This window comes from Ursus arctos, unplaced genomic scaffold (assembly GCF_023065955.2).
Source record: "Ursus arctos isolate Adak ecotype North America unplaced genomic scaffold, UrsArc2.0 scaffold_32, whole genome shotgun sequence".
NCBI classification, from domain to species: domain Eukaryota; kingdom Metazoa; phylum Chordata; class Mammalia; order Carnivora; family Ursidae; genus Ursus; species Ursus arctos.
The window spans coordinates 6289968-6309778 of record NW_026623008.1 but is presented as its reverse complement, the minus strand read 5'-3'; the positions used below and the strand labels follow the sequence as shown (position 1 = coordinate 6309778).

The 19811-nt window shown below is 49.6% G+C and overlaps 1 protein-coding gene and 1 long non-coding RNA gene across 3 annotated transcripts in view; one reads left to right on the top strand and one right to left on the bottom strand.

Moving 5' to 3' along the window:
- Positions 1-1753: 1753 nt before the first annotated feature.
- On the bottom strand, positions 1754-7693 carry LOC125283073 (uncharacterized). Its single transcript, XR_008956733.1, has 3 exons — positions 7628-7693; positions 3179-3383; positions 1754-1958 (listed from the first exon to the last, which is right to left on the bottom strand). It is a non-coding gene; the product is annotated as an uncharacterized LOC125283073 (long non-coding RNA).
- SLC2A5 (solute carrier family 2 member 5) overlaps positions 7213-19811 on the top strand; it is a 25874-nt gene continuing 13275 nt past the window's right edge. Inside the window, exons 1-4 of one of the 2 annotated variants that reach the window (XM_057305161.1) lie at positions 7213-7408; positions 7737-7827; positions 14272-14370; positions 14951-15111. In XM_057305161.1, coding sequence (XP_057161144.1) covers positions 7795-7827; positions 14272-14370; positions 14951-15111 — 293 coding nt within the window. In that variant the 5' untranslated portion in view covers positions 7213-7408; positions 7737-7794. Of the gene's footprint in view, positions 7409-7736; positions 7828-14271; positions 14371-14950; positions 15112-19811 lie in introns of those variants that run through there. The other variant, XM_026519906.4, reaches the window with a different exon arrangement.

The window sequence follows — 19811 nt, the reverse complement described above, 5'->3', positions numbered from 1 at the left end:
TCCTGGGAGCCTGCAAATTCCTGGGTTTACCTGGGCCGAAGGCACTGGGGAGGAGGAAAAGGTGACCTCCCTGCAGCCAGTGCTGGTCTCCTGCTTCTCACCCCACCAGCCCTGGAGGCCAAGCAGGAGGGGGAGCCAGCGCTGTCTGAAGTTGGCCAACCACCAACCCTAAGGAAGAGCCCAGGACTCGGTGTAAGGCCTGAGGGTAAGTCGGCTCTGGTGGGGCACAGATTCTGGAAGCCTCGGGGCTGGGCGTCCACACAGCGGGTCTTCTCAGACGGTCGGGAGAGCTGGACCTACCTGGGGTTCTGGTTCAAATGCAGATTCTGAGCAGGGCTGGGGTGGAGCCTGGGAGTCCGCATTTCTGGCAAGCTCCAGGTGCTGTGGCTGTCCCTGCCCATAAACCAGCGAGGCCTGGAGGAACTGTGCTTCCCGGGGCTTCGAGGGGAACTGGCGGGGCCGGCAGCCCCTGTAGGGCTGCTGGCTTGAATCACCTGTTCCTCAGGATCCCAGGTTGGAGATGCCTTGTCTGGCCCTGGGGTGTCATATGTACTAATCCCGTGGGGGTGCTTAAATGTTCAAGAAAGGCGTGGACTGGCCTGGGGGTGTATGTTGATTTATAGCCTTTGCTGATAACGGTCATGCTCCCACCGAGGTCAATTGCAAACGGTGTAGGGAAATGGGCCTGGGTGGAAAAACCACGCATCAGCACGGCACACTTCCTGATTCCACAGGGCTCGGCCTTATATTGGAGTTTACAGTTCTGCAAGTTGTAGATAACGATGCTAGCAGAAAATAATTTAGACACTAAACAAATGCTATCAGGGGAGGTTCCCTGACTGCCCGCCCTCCGTCCCTAGAAGCCACTTTAGATCCGTTTGCAAATTCCTTTCAACATTCCTGATCTATAAATGGGTCTGCTCTCCGGACTCTCTTTGCCACCAGTTGTAACAGCTGCCTGGATCCCTCCATGATGAGTTAAAATCTTTAATACGTGCTTTTTTATTTGTACAAGAGTCATAATTTTAGGGGGGGAAGTATGCTTGAACTTTATTAACATGTCACTAGACCCAGAAAGATGTGCCGTAGCTGTTAGGTCGTTACAGACGTTTCAATATTCCCTTTATTAAAGTGAAATTCACAGAACATAAAATTAACCTTTGCAAAGTGTACAATTCAGCGGCATTTAGTACATTCACAGTGTTGGGTAACCACAACTCTATCTAGTTCTGAAACATTTCCATCCCCCCCAAAGGAAATCCGACACCCATTAAGCAGTCCCTCTGCACTTCCCTCTCCCCCCGGCCCCTGGCAACCACCAATCTGCTTTCTGTCTCTACGGATTTACCTATGTGGGATTTCTCGTATAAATGGAATCGTGCAATATGTGCCTTTTCGTGCCTGGCTTCTTTCACTTAGCATGGTGTTTTGGAGGCTCACGTCCCATGTAGCAATACTTCATTCCTTTTATAGCTGCATAATTCATTGTGTGTATATGTCCCTGTTTGCTTATCCATTCATCCATTGATGGACATTGGGGCTGATCCCACCTTCTGGCTCTCGTGAGTAGTGTTGCTATGAACGTGTGTATACGTACATTTGCTTGAGTGCCTGCTTTTAATTCTTTTGGGTATCTATCTAGGCTTCGAATCGCCAAGTCATAATTCTGTGTTTTAACTTTTTTTTCTGCTTTGCACAGCAGCTGCACCATGTTGCATCCCCACCGGCAGTGTTCCGAGCGGTCCAGCTTCTCCGCAGGCTTGCCTGCAGCACGAATGGAGCTCGAGGACTCGCTGCTGAGGGCAGCGAGCCAGTTGCGAAAAGATACTGTATGATTCCACGTTTATGAAGTAACTGAAGTAGGCGGTTCATCGGCACAAAAAGGCGAGTGGAGGTTGCCAGAGCTGGGCGGGGGGAGAAATGGGGAGTTGCCGTGTAGCAGGCGTAGCGCCTTAGTCCTGCAAAGTGAGAAAGCTCAGGAGATCACTTGCACAACAACGTAGATATCCTTATCACTAGTGAACTGTATACTAAAAATAGGAAACTTTGTTGGTTTTTTTATGAGAGTTCAAAACCAAGCTGTCTACCTAATGTGTAACCAAGGGAGGCCACTTGGGTCCCCGAAGAGCCTCGTGACCCCTCTGGCTTTCACGCTTTCTGTCCATGGTTCTTGGGGTACACACCTGTTTGTCCATGTGCACTCTGATAAGCAAGGTCAAATTCTGCTCCTGGTAAGAACAGGGGAACCTTGTAAAGTCTCCGAAGGTTACTCCCCAGGCGTGTCAGAGCGTGATGGGCAGCCTCCCTGCCCTGGGGACGCCTGATAGCATCTCGGACCAGATTCAATGTCCGAACTCCTAATTGGCCTAAGGTGCAAGAAAGTTAACTTGGACCAGGTACGTGTTCTCTGCTGAGTTGAGTTCCGATGGCCAGATGGCCAGCCTAGATGGCGTGTGGTTGGCCCCACGGAGCACTAGGCTTGAAACGTTTTGTGTCAACAGACCGGACCCCCTCCAGGTCCCCTCACTGCACCAGGAGCCCTGCCCCTCAAAGCCAGTGCCCAAGGCACACCTGGATAGCTGCATGCACGCTTGGACCTGTTAATTACTGCTTCCTTATCTAAACCTGGAATGGAGGTGACCCATTCTCTTCCCGCCCCTCCCTCTAACCAAGCAGTCCTGCATGCACACTGCACCTGGGTAGGCGGCCGCATTCCGTGCCCCTGAGGCACACGCAGGCGTTTCTGCTGTAGCACCGTGCACGTGTTCCTGGGGAACCCCACATTCTACTGTGTGGCACATAAAAATAACAGGGCTTCCGGGAAGAAAAGGGTTGGGGCAGACGCACTCAAATCCCATGCAATTTTTTTAACCTAAACACAAAACCAAAATCCAGTCCTCAGCCTGGGATGCCTGGGTGGCTCAGTTGGTTAGGCGTCTGCCTTCAGCTCAGGTCATGTCCCAGGATCCTGGGATCGAGTCCTGCATTGGGCTCCTTGCTCGGTGGGGAGTCTGCTTCTCCCTCTGCCTGCTGCTCCCCCTCCTTGTGCTATCAAATAAATAAATAAAATCTTAAAAAAAAAAAAAGCAGCAGCCTGGGTAAATCTCTACTGACATTTGAGCCCAGCATTACAGGGGTTCAGTTTCTTCCTTACGACGAAGGTCCTGAGGGCACTTACTTCCGGGAGAGAGCTGTTTCATCAATTTAAAATCTGACTTTGGGGGCGCCTGGGTAGCGCAGTCGTTAAAGCGTCTGCCTTCGGCTCAGGGCGTGGTCCTGGTGTTCCGGGATCGAGTTCCGCATCGGGCTCCTCCGCTGGGAGCCTGCTTCTTCCTCTCCCACTCCCCCTGCTGTGTTCCCTCTCTCGCTGGCTGTCTCTATCTCTGTCAAATAAATAAATAAAATCTTTAAAAAAATAAAATAAAATAAAATAAAATCTGACTTTGGCTATTGTCAATTAAAAAAAATACATATGTGTGTGTGTGTATATATATATATATATGGATGAAAAGGTCTTCACAGCATTCTAAATGTGTTAGAGTCCCTCCCCATTTTCTTGCATGTATTTTTCTTTTTCTTTTTTTTTTTTTTTTTTTAAAGATTTTATTTATTTATTTGGCAGAGATAGAGACAGCCAGCGAGAGAGGGAACACAAGCAGGGGGAGTGGGAGAGGAAGAAGCAGGCTCCTAGCGGAGGAGCCCGATGTGGGGCTCGATCCCAGGACTCCGGGATCACGCCCTGAGCCGAAGGCAGACGCCCAACCGCTAAGCCACCCAGGCGCCCCAATGCATGTATTTTTCTTAACACGTGAAGTCCAGGTAGTCATCCTGGGGCTGGAGAAGCAGCCCACAGGAGAAGGGGCCCAAGCTCCTTCCATCTTGTGGCTTTGTCCTGTGTGGCCTCGATCTCAGGATCTAAGCTGGTGGCATCTGTATTCCAGGCAGCAGTATAGAGAAGCAGACAGAGAAGAGAGCAAGGTTCCTGGAAGCTACCACGTCGTGTTACCTTTGCATTATACAGAGCTTTCGCCTATGTTCACGCCAACTGCAAGGACCATAGGGAAACGCGGTCTTTATTTTGGGCAGCCAGAGGTCCTTCCGCAAATTCTATTACTGTTGAAGAAGGACTGAGCAAATTGATTTGGGGATGGGTTGGGGGAGCTACAACAGTCTGTTCGAAAGGTTCCAGAACATTCCCAGCAGAGGTGAGACCAGCAGGGACCAAAAGTCCCGATATCATGGTCTCAAAACAGCCCAGGGATTTGCCAACCGGCCTTCTGGTGCTAATTCCACATTTTAACATTTTTGTTCAATTTTCCTGTATGAACTTGTCATTCTGAAAAGCTTCATTTTCAGAAAGATCATTTTGACTCCTTATCACCAGAGTAATATGGAAGTCCTCTTATTTCCCCTCCCCTCATCCTGTCAGTCACCACGTTTTGTCAGTTTTACAGCCTAAGTATTTCCCGGATGCATGGACTTCTCTAATCTCTTCCGCCACCCTCCGTGGGTCCTACAGCAAAGGAACAGCTCCCTCTCCCCTTCCTCAAATCCATGAATCTCTTGTTCCCTCCACAGTTCTCCTCGAGGTCGCCCCCGTGAACTTGGAAAAACACGAATCTGATCACTTTCCGAAAGTCTTAATGCCTTCCCTCTGCTCCTAGGACAAAAATCGAGCTCCTTACCGGACGTGATCTACAAGTACTCAACGTAGTCTGGCCCGGCCTGCCCCACCAGCCTCCTCCCTGCACTCTGCCTGTCCCCTTTGGGCCCCTCAGCCGCACTGACCTTGCAGTTTCTCGATAGCATCACGCTCCGGCCACAGGCCTTGGCACATTCTGTTCCTGTCTGGAAGGCTCTCTCCACCACCCCCTCCCCACCCACCCCCTTTGCCTGGGTCAGCTCTTTCCCTCCTTCCTTCCCCTCTCGGCTCGAGCTCACATTTTGAGGAGCGATTTCCCTGACCAGCGCCCCACCCCCTCTTTAGAGCTCTTGTATGGTTACAAATTCGCCAAATTCATCGATGTGTTTGACCGCACCGTGTCCTCAGCTAGGGTCCAAGCTGCCTGAGGCAGAAGGCAGTTTTTATATTTGAACCCTGTGGCACTCCCCTCTCTCAGACAACAGTAGGCTCGGTAAATACAAATGCAGGGGCGCCTGGGTGGCTCAGTCAGTTAGGCATCCGACCCGGCTCAGGTCGTGGTCTCGGGATTGTGAGATGGAGCCGCTCGTCAGGCTCTGTACTCAGTGGGGAGTCTGCTTGAGGTTCTCTCTCTCCCTCAGCCCCTCCTCCCGCTCTCTCTCTCTCTAAAATAAATCTTTTAAAAAACAAGAAAATAAAATATAAATGTAAATATAAGCTAGGGTCAAAATCATCTGTGATCTCACATCCCAGAATAACCACTGTTGTCGGATTCTGATACGTCTTCTGACATTGTGTGCTGACATATTTACATTTAATGTTGGTAGTAACCCTGTGGGAATTGAGAGGTGGGGCCCAAATGCTCATGCCAGAGTCCCTGGCCAGACTTTCTGCGTCGTGAGAGGACCTAATACATGGCCCTCTTTGGGTCCTTCTCTCCCTCAATGATAAAATCCTAATATAGTTTCCATGTGATGACCCAAACTGTGTGGAAGGTGGGGAAGAGCATCGGGAGGGCCCTGCCAGGACCGAGTATGGCTCTGCAACTGTCCACTTTCCCTTTAAAAGGGATTCCTTGGCTCTCGGTAGAGGCAGTTTCAAAACACACGCAGTTTCTTGGAAATACTTGTACGTGATCCTGGGACACACCTCAGCCTGCCCTCGGGTCCATCAGTGTTTTCATCAGTGTCATTTTAAACCACAAGGCGAAAATAGGCTTCAGTTGGCAGTTTCTTTTCCTAGTCCGGACCGGGGCTGGGCAGGGAGGGTGAGACGCAGAGGCCGGAGTCTGAGACACCCCCCAACCTCAGAGACTACTTACAGGGAAGGGGTGCAGGCGACACACCCCAAGTCAGCCTGCCAGGGGTTTGCCTCCCACTGGAGGGCTGTTTCCCCATCTGAATGCCCAGATCCCCCAAGCCGAAGGGCCCCCCCACGGGCCCAATGGCTGCCAGAGACCCCAGGCTACTGGGCCTGGTCCTTGGGGTTGGGAGGGACCGAGCAGGGCCACACCACCTACAGGGGGTGCAGTCCCGAGCCCTTGGGCCCGTTCCCTAGTGCTCCCAGCAGCAGGTGCCCAGGCGAAGGGCTGGAGCCACTGGGCCCTTGGCAGGTCTGCACCCCCTTGGCTGGCCATGCTGGGGGACTGGTGACACACGGCCATGCCCGCTATGCCACAGGAGCTAGGTCAGGCCTCACTCGGGCTGGGGAGGTCAGGCGCTGGGCTGGGAGTCTTCCCCACCCTACCCCACCCCCAGCACAGAGAGGGCGGGGCGGGGGGCAGAGCATGACTCAGGACTGCCAACTGAGGCCAGTTCTTTTTGTTTGCACAATCTGTGTCTTTCCTTTCACCCCCACCCCCCCACCCCAACTAAAGTACATTTTCTTTGGAGAATTCTTCAAAACTCTTTGAAAGAATTGGGAACTTCTGGTCTTGCCAAACCTGCACTGGGCATTATGCTGTGACACAGAAGGAAGGGACAGGGAATGAGCTAGTGGGGGGAAATGGCCAATCCCCCCTCTTCATCACCCTCCTCACAGTCTCCTGCATACAGGAGCCTGGTCACAATTCCCAAGCTTGCTACTGATGGAGGAATGGCGCCCAGCACATAGTGGGCTCCCAGTTGATGGTTTATTTGGGAAAAGGAGGGGGTCACCTGGGTGGCTCAGTCGGTGAAGCATTGCCTTCGGCTCAGGTCATGATCCCAGGGTCCGCTCCTTGCTCAGCAGGGAGCCTGCTTCTCCCTCTGTCTTTGCTGCTCCCCCTGCCTGTGCTCTCTCTCTCTCTCTCTGACAAAATCTTTAAAAAAAAATTGGGAAGGAGGGGGAAGAATGGCTGAATTAGTTGGATTTGTGCCACAGCAGTATGTCCTGTAAAGATGAAAGCCTGTGGGCCTTGTGGGACTCTGCTCTGGATTTTGGCCCCTTGACCTGGTGTGGCCCGTGGTGGCTGGACACGTGCTGAGCACTGGAGGCGGGCCGTGGCCTGTTCATGCATGGCGGACCCAGGCCAACAGCCATGACTCACTTTCCCTGCCCTGGAGATAAAGGCATGTGAACCATTTACTGCCTTGACAGTAGTGATGATGACGCCTAAAGTCGCCTCTTCAGCCCACTCAGTTCCTTACAAAGGAAAATAAACTGTCTGAGCAAGAGTGGCATGGGTGTGTGAGCAAAAGCAGACTCTCCGATTGGCTGCAGGCTTCCTGGCAGGGACCACTTCTGAGAAACCTCTAGTGACCCCAACTCTTGGCCTTGTGTTACCTGGTATGCTGTGGGGCCAGTGGCGTTCCGTGTGTTTGGGACAGAAATAACTCCTCCAGTCACTCATCACGAGCCCGACCAGTGGAGGCTCTCGTGGGGAGCGGATACCGCGGACTGTCCGATCAGGCAGGCACCGTGCCTGCAGCCCCGGGGGGGCGGGGGGGCGCCCGCTGGCTGAACCAAACCCGACTTGGAATTTAAAAGAAGTGAAAGAAGACGTACCTCTGGACTCCTGAAAGGGTTATTCCGTCTGGGGCTGGCTGTAAAAAGGCTATTGGCTGTTACTTGGCGCGGCCAAAGTTCAGCCCGAATGTCTTCTCTCTCCATTCAGCGCGTTTGTTATTTTGGCTGAAAGGAAGTCGGCAGCGCTCGGCTCTTGCAGACCAAAGATGGAGCAACAGAATCCGAACAAGAAGGAAGGGGTGAGTGGGCCTCCCAGGGCAGGAAGGAGCGTGGAGTGGCCTGCTGCCAGGGCCTGCTCAGCGTTGCCGGGGTGGGAGAGGTGGGGGGCCCGTCCCTGGGAGCTCTGTGCAGGGGAGCGCCGTGGGAGGGAACCTCAGAGTTCACTTGGACAGGGACTAGAGGACAGATTTAGGGACAGTTAGATTTTAGAGACCGGTCAGGGATCATCCTACCGGAACAGACTCGAGAAGTACCTGCAACCAACTGGACGAGTCGCAAAGGGTTAAGTTGTCCCAAGTGCCTTCCCCAGAAAAGCTTGAGGAGAAGGGCCTCTGCAGCCAGCCACAAAACCCCTCCACGCTGCTGGCGAGAGGCTCCTTGACGCGTGTCGATTTTGGCTTCAGAACATTTTCATTAGGTTTTTCGGCAAGTCACACGGCTAGGCCGGCGTGGAAAGAAGGTGCACGCGGAAAAGACCGTGCAAGGCTCGCATCTAAGTCACATCTGTAGCAGACATTCCCCGCCTTTCAGATGAGAGGTTCCCTTGTTTTCGCGACAGATTTTTCTGGACCTCTTCCCTCCTACCCCAGTCCCCTCACTCACAGACTTTCAGCTGTACTTTGAGAGTCTCTTGATTGAGGAAAATGCATAATGACAGAGCATACGAATGTATTACGAACACTTTTAAGGAATTCGCATTTCACGCGTCACGACGGCATTTGCTGATATTTGTGGAGGCAGAGGGACATACGTGTGGAGATGATGACTGACTCGGGCACGCCTGTGAGGCCATTACCGCAGACAGGTCAGGTCGAGGGCATGCCCTGTGGCTCCTGGGTTAAGAGCAGGTTTGGGAGGTAGAAGGACCTGGTTCCGTTCCTGCTCCATCCTGTTCTAGCTGTGGGAACTGGGGCATGTTATTTAAGTGTTCGTGCCTCAGCTTTCTCACCTGCAAAATGGGAATGATAACCATACCAATTAAATGAGACGATGCATATGAATTACCTGGCCCGTAGTGGGTCCCCCGTGAATGTTACCACTTTTGCTCACCCTTTAGAGCAGGGACCAGATGATTCTTGGCTTTGGGGGGCTGGCCTGAGTGTTGTAGGGTGTCTAGCAGCATCCCCGGTCCCTACTCATTCGAGGCGTTCTCGTCCCGTGAGAATTAGGATTTTCAAGGTTACTGAGCAGCCTCACATGGATCTTGTCGGACTCTCGCGACAACCAAGAAAGTGTGAGACCACTCAGTGTTAACCCCTCTATTTTATAGAAAAGGGGCTGTGAGGTGACAAGAACTTAGGGGCTTGAGGGTCAGGAGAGACCCTCATCGGGTCTGTGCCCCCCCCCCGGGTGAGGCAGCAGGAAAACAGAAATGCCCCCGCGTGGTGGTCCCGAAAAGAAGCAATACACGTGGAGAGGGTGTGGTTAAATTGCTCACATGCAGCAGGATGGGCTGACCCTGGCTCCCTGCGCCCTGGATTCTCCAAGGAAGGAAGCCCGTCCTCCAGTGGCAGGTGGGATGGAGCTTTCCCCTTCCTGGCTGCCTGAGGCCAGACCTGCCCCTTTGAACAAAAGCCAGGACACGTGCTGGGCTTCCTGGGATACATGAAAACAAAATGATTGCCATGGGGGCCGCCTGTAAGAATCTACAGGTGACCTAGTAAAGCCCGGGGCGGGGGGGATTGAGGAGCAGAGGAAAAGTGGAGGGGCCTGGGAAGACTGCAGAGAGCTGGGGCTGTGTGGGCTGGTGCAGGGGGCCCCTCTCCCCGTCCCCCCATTGCCTGTGTGACCGTGGCCTCACTGGTCTCTGGATTCCTTACATGTAAAGAGAAATGACCAGAATCTGACCAATGCGCACCAAGGATTTTTCTGCCGAGAGAGAGGACTCTTGGCCTGGAGGGGTGTGAAAACGAGCCAAGTGTTTTTAGAAAATGAAAACGTAATTTTGGGGGGTGCCTTCACCAACAACACACCCAGCAGCATGGGATAAGGAACTTCCCTTCTGGTGTGGTCGCTGTTGATGATGAGAGCAAGCCTGTGGGGAGCACCTACAATAAGCCGGGTGTGGCTCTAACGGGGTTTCACAAACGAACTTCGTTCTTCACCTCAGTCCTGCGAGGGAGGGAGTATCGTCCCGTTTTACAGGTGTAGGTGCTGAGACACAGAGAAGTTCTGTAACTGGCCCGAGGCCACACAGCCAGCAGCAGGAGTGCAGGTCCCATCCCAGGCTCTTGGGCTGCCCCTCACTCCTCGCCGCCGTGCTCGTCACCACCACGGCCACAAGACAAGGCACTGTCCTGTCCCTCAGCAGCACCTAGGCCTCCCTTTCTGTTTATGAACTTTGGGATTGATAGTGTGAGAAAGCGACTCAGAGTTAATAATTCATAAGAACTAACTTTTTTAGAGATGTTTGCGTTCTCCTGGGAGATTCCGGACAGCGGGAGTGGATTTAGGAAGCAGATTCCCGAAGGGAGCCGTTTGGGGCAGGGCTCCCTTCCCAGCAGCCTTGAATCCCATCCAGCTGGAAGACGGGCCCTGAAGGCAGCTCTTTAACTAAGTCTCAGAATGTGCTCGGCGTTATGAAACAGGAAGCCAGTTTACTGTGGGCATGAGGGACGTGTGGTTTCTCCCAAAAGCATAGCTGAGTCACGGCTCCCCTTGGCCTCTGAGGAGACACCCCACCCCCTTCACGTCTGAAGGCCACTTGGCATTTTTATAAGCTGCTGGGAGACCTGGGCCCCTGCTCCCTCATACCCTAGTCCAGCCCAGTACTTGATCTTTCTCTTTTCCCTCCTGGAAAGACTTAAAAAAAAAAAAAAAAAAAAAAAAAAAAAGGAAGAAGAAAGCTTAAAGTATGGCTTTCTCTTACATGCCTTTTTAAATATAGTACATTTCCTGAGAGCATAACTCCCGGACCATGCAATTTACCCAAGAAAAGTATGCAATCTGGATAAAATACACAAACGTACATTCACAGTTGTGCGACCATCAGCACGATGAAGTTTAGACCGTTCTCATCACCCCAAAAGAGCCCTGTGTCCCCTGGCAGTGGTCCACATCTCTCCCCAGCCCCGGCAACCACCCATCTCCCATCTGTCTCCACGGATTTGCACTTCTGGACCTTTCGCCAAGATGAAGGTGGGCGAGTGCTCCTCTGGGACTGACTGCTTTCACATAGCATGTCTTCGAGGTCCAGGCTCCGTGTAGCAGGTGTCAGATCATCTCCCACTGTCTGGATGCTCGGCCCCTGTTGATACGTTCGTCGGTTAATGGCCTTTTGGATGGCTTCCCCCTTGGGGCTGATTCGAATGCTGCTGCCGTGAACATTTACGTTTTTGCGTGCATGCGTTTTTGTTTCTCTTGGGTGGACCCCTCTGTGTGGAATCACTGGGTCATACGGTGACTCTGTTGAACTTTGTGGGGAACTGCTGGACAGATTTCCAAAGGGACCGCATCACGCTATATTCCTGCCAGTGACAGGAGAGGGTTCCAGTTTTCTCCTTGCTGACACTTTTTACTGTCTTACTGATTTTAGCCGTCCCCGTGAGTGAGAAGCAGTGTCTCACTGTAGTGTGGGTGTGCATTTTCCTGATGGGATTCCAGGTCCTTCTACTGTACTCCCTCAGTGGTCCTCAGAGCCTTGCCCCCGCCTCAGCCTTGCCCCGAGCCCGGGCCCCTGTTCTCTGTCACTTCTGACTCCTCTTTTAAACCACTTCTGTGTTTTTTTCTTTGTAGAGCTCACTCCAGTTATAGCTAAGCTATTAGATTATTACGTATTTTTTTTTAAAGATTTTATTTATTTATTTAACAGACATAGCCAGCGAGAGAGGGAACACAAGCAGGGGGAGTGGGAGAGGAAGAAGCAGGCTCACAGCAGAGGAGCCTGATGTGGGGCTCGATCCCATAACGCCGGGATCACGCCCTGAGCCGAAGGCAGGCGCTTAACCGCTGTGCCACCCAGGCGCCCCTATTACGTATTTTTTTTTAAATGGCCGCCTTCCCCATTGGACCATGATGTTGAGGGCGGCTGATGTGCTCACCAGACTGTAGCGTGGTGTTGGGACTAGAGTCAGCTCGCAACCACTATTTGTTTAATGAATGAAGGCATTTGGACCAGCATGGTCAGGGAGAGCCTACCCAGAATGTCTTTACTGTTTTGACAGAAGGTAACCCCTGACTCCTACGGGTCCGTAGCATGTGCCTGTGGCTCGAATTCAAGAGGAAGACAAAGCATAGATGTTAAGTTGTACGCTCTATGCTTACAGACTCTGCAGCCTGAGTTCTTCCCGGTAGCGTTCACTGGGATCTTGTAAAAGCAGTCCGGTTGCGGGCTGTCCGTGGTGCCTCGCGGCATCCCGCGTTCTGGGGCACAGGCCAGCTCCCCAGCGGAGCGCTGCGAAGGACTTCAAACCAGAGGACTCACCAAAGGAGAAAGTGGTCAGGAGTTGCACTTGGCGGTATGAGTGAAGCCTGTTGTGTTTCTAGTTAACCATTTACCTGGAAGAGAATTAGAGGAGGAAAACTCCTTATCAGTTTTCTCCTTCCTTCCTTCCTTCCTTCCTTCCTTCCTTCCTTCCTTCCTTCCTTCCTTCCTTCCACAAAATCAAGCAATACAACAGCCATAGCAAAGGGACTTTGTTGTGTTCTCCCCTGTATCCCCAGCACTTAGAACAATGCCGGGCTCACGGTGGGCGCTCCGTGTGCTGGAGTGAGTGAGTGAGTGAGTGAGTGAGCGAGTGAATGCCCAGAGCACTTCGGGTGGGAGCTCGGGCAGCCCTGTCCTGCATCTGGGATGGGGTGTGTGACTGCATGTGCCTACTTGCTCCCCCCCCACACCTTTAGAAGTCACAGGGTAGCACGGCAGCAGCTCCAGAACCCGCTTTCTCTCCTGGGCACCATCGCCCCCCACTTTGGTCACCTGCGCCCCTCGCTGGCCCCAGGGGATGGTGGGGTCTGAGCCCATGGTGCTTACCTTCCTTGCCAGAAACATCCTGCTGAACTAACCATTTGTTAATTCCTGAGGTGGAGGGAGGAGAAGGGCGAGGTTTCGTTTAAGGGGGCTCCTTGCAGGTCTTGCCCCTGCCGCCTGGGGGTTAACCAGCGCGTGCTCTCCGGGGCACCGGGACGGGGCAGGATGGCCGTGGCTCCTCTCCCTGCCCGGCTCCTCACTTAGCTCTCCGCAGAGGCATGGCCCAGAGGAGACCTGAGGGCTCAGCTGCCCCGGGGGAGCCCATGACCCCTGGATGGAGCCTCCGTGGGAGCACAAGGATGAGGGTGCTCTGGGGCAGCTTGTCCAGGCCCTGGTCAGTGATTCACCTCTGCGGCTCGACGCTTTCATAATTCAACCTTGCAGCAGCTCTGAGGGAGGGTGATGACCCTCCTTTTGAAGATCGGGAAAATGAAGATTCTAGCAATCAAGCTAGAAAGTGGCAGTGGGCAAGTGCAAGATGAAATCTGTAGGCTCTGGGCCCCTGGGCGGCTCAGTCGGTTGAGCCTCTGCCTTCGGCTTAGGTCGTGATCCCAGGGTCCCGGGATCGAGTCCCGCGTCAGGCTCCCTGTTCAGTGGGGAGCCTGCTTCTCCCTCTGCTGCTTCCCCTGCTTGTGCTCGCTCGCTCTCTCTGTCAAATAAATAAATAAATGAAATCTCAAAAAAAACAAGAAAGAAAGAAAGAAAGAAAGAAAGAAAGAAAGAAAGAAAGAAAGAAAGAAAGAAATCTGTAGCTTCTAAGAGAAAAACTTTTTCCACTTTTATTTTTCTCGTTTTCCATGACTTTACTAATGGACTTCCCTCTTGTTAAATGAGTGTTTGATTTCCTCATGTGTCAAAGGGGGATATGATCACAGAACACACGTGTTTGCGTTCCCAGAAACCTGTATTTAAATATTTTCTCGCCACGCCTGTTACAGCAAAAGTCCAGCGGCTGAAGGAAGTTAATCAGTGGCCCTAAATAAACAATGACAATTGTTCCCATTTTCTCCTCTTTGATTTTTAGGGGAGTTGGTGTTTGAGGCAGGACCTGAGTGTGTTTGCCACTGTCAGCAAATACAGCCACACAGTGGGAATGTTAGAGAAGCATTTCAGACATTAGATAGAGTGTTGGAGTAGGGGAGCCTTCCGTGTCTTTCTGACCCAGCAGTTCTCAGGGACAGCTGCCTCCCCCATCCAGGGGGACATTTAGCAATGTCTGGAGACACCTGGGTTGTCACAGGTAGGGACGGGTGGGCCCTACGGGCATCCAGGACAGCCCCCCAGAGCAAAGAATTCCCCCGCCCTATGTGCTGAGGTCCAGGGACCCTGTTCTATCAGGTTAAGTGAGGAGAGGAAGGTTTCAAGATAGGGAGCAGTTGAAAGAGGACGGATCTTCCGATTTTCTTGCGTCCTTCTATAGGACTTCGGGATAAATCAGGAGTTCCTTGAACCCCAGTTGCTTCCTATGACCTAAGCCAGGATTTTCCCCTCGCAGAGGCTGACACTCGTACTTTTACTGGCGACGCTGATAGCCGCCTTCGGGTCATCCTTCCAGTATGGGTACAACGTGTCCGCCGTTAACTCCCCTGCCGAGGTAGGTCTCTGGGGTGAGTGAGACGCAGACCCCGCCCCGCAAACGGAGGGGGGTTGGAGCAGCCTGTGTCAGATGTGGTCCCCAGGGTGGTGGTACGTGCGTACTGGAGCACACAGTGGGTCCTCCGGTCACGGGAGAGGGAAATAGCCACGAGACACACAGGGGCACAGGCTCAAGGGAGTGACTTGTGGGCACAGGGTTATGGGGGTGAACCCAGTCCCCCGGCCTCAGCTGCTCATGGAGAGCCAGGCCTGGCCGCGCACACTGGGGCTGGCCTCGGGGGTGGGGGTGGGGGCTCTGTTTTCCAAAGCCTTGCACTCTCTAGAGGAGCCTGGAGGGTCAGGGGTCATCTAAAGGCCTGGAGGACTGGAGTTAGCAACGTCATGGGCAGGGTGCCTGTCGGAGGCCTGGCAGTTCCGGAGTGGGGGTCCTTGCTAGCTGCTGTCCATACCACTTCGCCCCTTCTCCCTTGTTGCTGTGTGTGCCCAGGTCTTCCATCAGGGGGCCTAACAGCTCACGCTGTTCTTCCTGCAAAACCAGGTCAAGTTATTTTGGTGCTGTCTTCCGCTTTGTCCTCCAGCTCATGAAAGCATTTTATAACGAGACCTACTATGAACGCAACGATCACTACATCAATGAGTTTTCCTTGACGTTGCTATGGTCTGTTACCGTGTCCATGTTCCCCTTCGGAGGCTTCATTGGATCCCTCTTGGTCGGCCCCTTGGTGAATAAATTTGGCAGGTAAGGCGAGAGGAATTTCCGGTTCCTGAAACTTCTAGACTCCGACCATTTCAAAACTAGGCTTAAAGCTGAAGTCTTTTTTGTTGTTGCTGTTGTTGGTAAAACTAGGTAATAACCACTGCGATGATTTCTGTTTTCTAATACGGTCTTAAGAAGACCAGATGTTGACCAAGTGTCCAGGGATGGAAGCAGGATCTCAGGCCTAGAGGTGGGTGTGGTGGGTCTCAGGCTCTGGGGGCAGATCCAGAAAGAGCAGAGAGTACTTCACAGGTCAGGACTCGCTCCCTCTCTCTGTTCTCTTGCCTTGCAGGTATATTCCTTACTAAAACCAAAACAAGTTCTTTCCTCTTTTTTTTTTTTTTTTTTTTTTGCCTTTAAGAGTCAAACACCAGATAACACGGCCACGATGTCAGGCCCAATGTAGATCACAGCACCGTGTTCTTTTTTTTTTTTTTTTTTTTTGTGTTTAGAAATGAACTTTTTATTGCGCTATTTTGAGACATGGAAATATATTTAGGTTTGAGCATTAAAGCTCTACATTTTTCTGGTAAAATCTTGTATGTAGAAATACATATATATTGTTTAATGTAAATAGTTATAGATCTAATACACACAGAAGCTAAATTCATGGACGTATTTTCTATTCTTTTTTTTTTTTTTTTTTTTTTTTTTTTTAAATGATTTTTTATTATATTATGTTAGTCACCATACAGTACATCCCCGGTTTCCGATGTAAGGCTCGATGATTCATTAGTTGTGTATAACACCCAGTGCACCATGCAATACTACCCATCACCGGTCTATCCCATTCCCCCACCCCCCTCCCCTCTGAAGTCCTCAGTTTGTTTCTCATAGTCCATAGTCTCTCATGTTTCATTCCCCCTTCTGATTACCCCCCCTTTCTTTATCCCTTTCTTCCCCTACCGATCATCCTAGTTCTTATGTTCCATAGATGAGAGAAATCATATGATAGTTGTCTTTCTCTGCTTGACTTATTTCACTTAGCATTATCTCCTCCAGTGCTGTCCATGTTGTAGCAAATGTTGAGAACTCGTTCTTTCTGATAGCTGAGTAATATTCCATTGTATATATGGACCACAACTTCTTAATCCAGTCATCTGTTGAAGGGCATCTCGGCTCCTTCCACGATTTAGCTATTGTGGACATTGCTGCTATGAACATTGGGGTGCATATGGCCCTTCTCTTCACTACGTCTGTATCTTTGGGGTAAATACCCAGTAGTGCAATGGCTGGATCATAGGGTAGCTCAATTTTTAACTTTTTAAGGGACCTCCACACGGTTTTCCAGAGTGGCTGTACCAACTTGCATTCCCACCAACAATGTAGGAGGGATCCCCTTTCTCCACATCCTCTCCAACAATTGTTGTTTCTTGCCTTGTCTATTTTTGCCATTCTAACTGGCGTAAGGTGGTATCTCAGTGTGGTTTTGATTTGAATTTCCTTGATGGCTAATGATTTTGAACATTTTTTCATGTGTCTGTTAGCCATTTGTATGTCTTCATTGGAAAAGTGTCTGTTCATATCTTCTGCCCATTTTTTGATTTGTTTATTTGTTTCTCGTGTATTGAGTTTGAGAAGTTCTTTGTAGATCTTGGATACCAGTCCTTTATCTGTAGTGTCATTTGCAAATGTCTTCTCCCATTCCGTGGGCTGCCTCTTAGTTTTTCTGACTGTTTCCTTGGCTGTGCAGAAACTTTTAATCTTGATGAAGTCCCATAAATTCATTTTATCTTTTGTTTCTCTTGCCTTTGGGGATGTGTCATGAAAAAGGTTGCTTTGGCCGATGTCGTAGAGGTTGTTGCCTATGTTCTCCTCTAGAATTTTGATGGATTCCTGTCTCACATCGAGGTCTTTCATCCATTTGGAGTTTATTTTTGTGTATGGTGTGAGATAGTGGTCAAGTTTCATTCTCTTGCATGTAGCTGTCCAATTTTCCCAGCACCATTTATTGAAGAGACTGTCTTTTTCCCACCGGATGTTTTTTCCTGCTTTATCAAATATTAGTTGCCCAAAGAGCCGAGGGTCCATTTCTGGGCTCTCTATTCTGTTCCATTGGTCTATGTGTCTGTTTTTGTGCCAGTACCATGCTGTCTTTGTGATCACAGCTTTGTAGTACAGCTCGAAATCCGGCATTGTGATGCCCCCAGCTTTGTTTTTCCTTTTCAACAGTTCCTTGGAGATTCGGGGCCTTTTCTGTTTCCATACAAATTTAAGGACTGTTTGTTCCAGTTCTTTGAAAAATGTCCTTGGTATTTTGATCGGGATAGCATTGAAAGTGTAGATTGCTCTGGGTAGCATGGACATTTTAACTATGTTAATTCTTCCGATCCATGAGCATGGAATATCTTTCCATCTTTTTATGTCTTCCTCAATGTCTTTTAAGAGTGATTTATAGTTTCTAGAATATAGGTCCTTTACGTCTCTGGTTAAGTTAATTCCAAGGTAACGTATGGTTTTTGGTGCTATTGTAAATGGGATGGATTCCCTAATTTCTCTTTCTTCGGTCTCGTTATTCGTGTATAGAAATGCAACTGATTTCTGAGCATTTATTTTGTATCCTGCCACGTTACTGAATTGCTCTATAACTTCTAATAGTTTGGGAGTGGCTTCTTTTGGGTTTTCCATATAGAGTATCATGTCATCTGCAAAGAGAGACATTTTGACTTCTTCTTTGCCAATTTGAATACCTTTGATCCCTTTTTGTCGTCTGATTGCTGTTGCAAGGACTTCTAGTACTATGTTGAATAATAGTGGCGAGAGTGGGCATCCTTGTCGAGTTCCTGATCTTAAGGGAAAGGCTTCCAGCTTTTCCCCATTGAGAATAATATTTGCAGTAGGCTTTTCATAGATGGCTTTTATGAGATTGAGAAATGTACCTTCTATTCCTACACTCTGAAGGGTTTTAATCAGGAAAGGATGCTGTATTTTGTCAAATGCTTTTTCGGCATCGATTGAGAGGATCATATGGTTCCTGAGTCTTTTCTTGTTGATATGATGTATCACGCTGATTGATTTGCGAATATTGAACCATGCTTGCATCCCAGGTATGAATCCCACTTGATCGTGATGGATAATCCTTTTAATGTACTGTTGGATTCTATTAGCCAGGATCTTGTTGAGGATTTTGGCGTCCATATTCATTAGGGAAATCGGTCTGTAATTCTCCTTTTTGATGGGGTCTTTGCCTGGTTTGGGGATCAAGGTAATATTGGCCTCATAGAATGAGTTTGGTAGCTTTCCTTCTGTTTCTATTTTTTGAAATAGCTTTAGGAGAATAGGTATTATTTCTTCTTTGAATGTTTGGTAGAATTCCCCAGGAAAACCATCCGGGCCTGGAGTTTTGTTATTTGGAAGGTTGTTTATCACTGACTCAATTTCTTCATAATTAATTGGCCTGTTTAAGGAATCAATTTCTTCCGGTTTCAATCTTGGTAGTTTATAGGTTTCCAGGAAGGATTCCATCTCTTCCAGATTGCTTAGTTTATTGGCATATAGCTGTTGATAAAAATTTCTAATAATCCTTCCAATTTCAATGGTGTTCGTCGTGACCTCTCCTTTTTCATTCATAATTTTAATAATCTGGGTCCTTTCTCTTTTCTTTTGGATAAGTCTTGCCAGTGGTCTGTCAATTTTATTGATTCTCTCAAAGAACCAGCTTCTAGTCCTGTTGATCTGCTCTACTGTACTTCTGGTTTCTGCTTGATTGATTTCAGCTCTAATTTTGGTCAACTGCTTCCTCGTGCGTGGATTAGGCCTGTCCCTCTGTTGCTGTTCCAGCTTCTTGAGGTGAGAATATAAAAACTGCATTTTAGATTTTTCTATTCTTTTGAGTGAGGCTTGGATGGCTATGTATTTCCCCCTTAGGACTGCCTTTGCAGTATCCCATAGGTTTTGGACTGTTGTATTTTCATTCTCATTGGTCTCCATAAATTGTTTTATTTGATTTTTGATTTCCTGGTTTATCGAGTCATTCCTGAGCAGGATGGTTCTTAGTCTCCAAGTGTTTGAGTTTCTTCCAAATTTTTCCTTGTGGTTGAGTTCCAATTTCAGAGCGTTGTGGTCTGAGAATATGCAGGGGATAATTTCAATCTTTTGGTATCGGCTGAGACCTGTTTTGTGTCCCAGAACATGGTCTATTCTTGAGAATGTTCCATGGGCATTAGAATAGAATGAGTATTCTTTGGTTCTGGGGTGTAGTGTTCTATATATATCTATGAGGTCCAACTCGTCGAGTATGGCATTCAAAGCCTTTGATTCTTTGCTTAGTTTTTGCCAGGGTGTTCTGTCTATTTCTGATAGTGGAGTGTTGAGGTCCCCTACTATTAATGTATTTTTATTTATATGTCTCTTTATTCTGGTTAAGAGTTGGCTTGTGTATCTTGCTGCTCCCCTGTTGGGGGCATATATATTTATAATTGTCATATCCACTTGTTGAATACTTCCCTTAAGAATAATATAGTGCCCTTCTGCATCTCTAACTATAGTCTGTAGTTTAAAATCCAATTTATCTGATATGAGAATTGCTACCCCAGCTTTCTTTTGAGGTCCATTTGCATGAAAGATGGTACTCCATCCCCTTACTCTCAGTCTGAATGCATCTTTGGGTTTGAAATGAGTCTCTTGTAGACAGCAAATGGATGGGTCATTTCTTTTTATCCAATCTGCAACCCTGTGGCGCT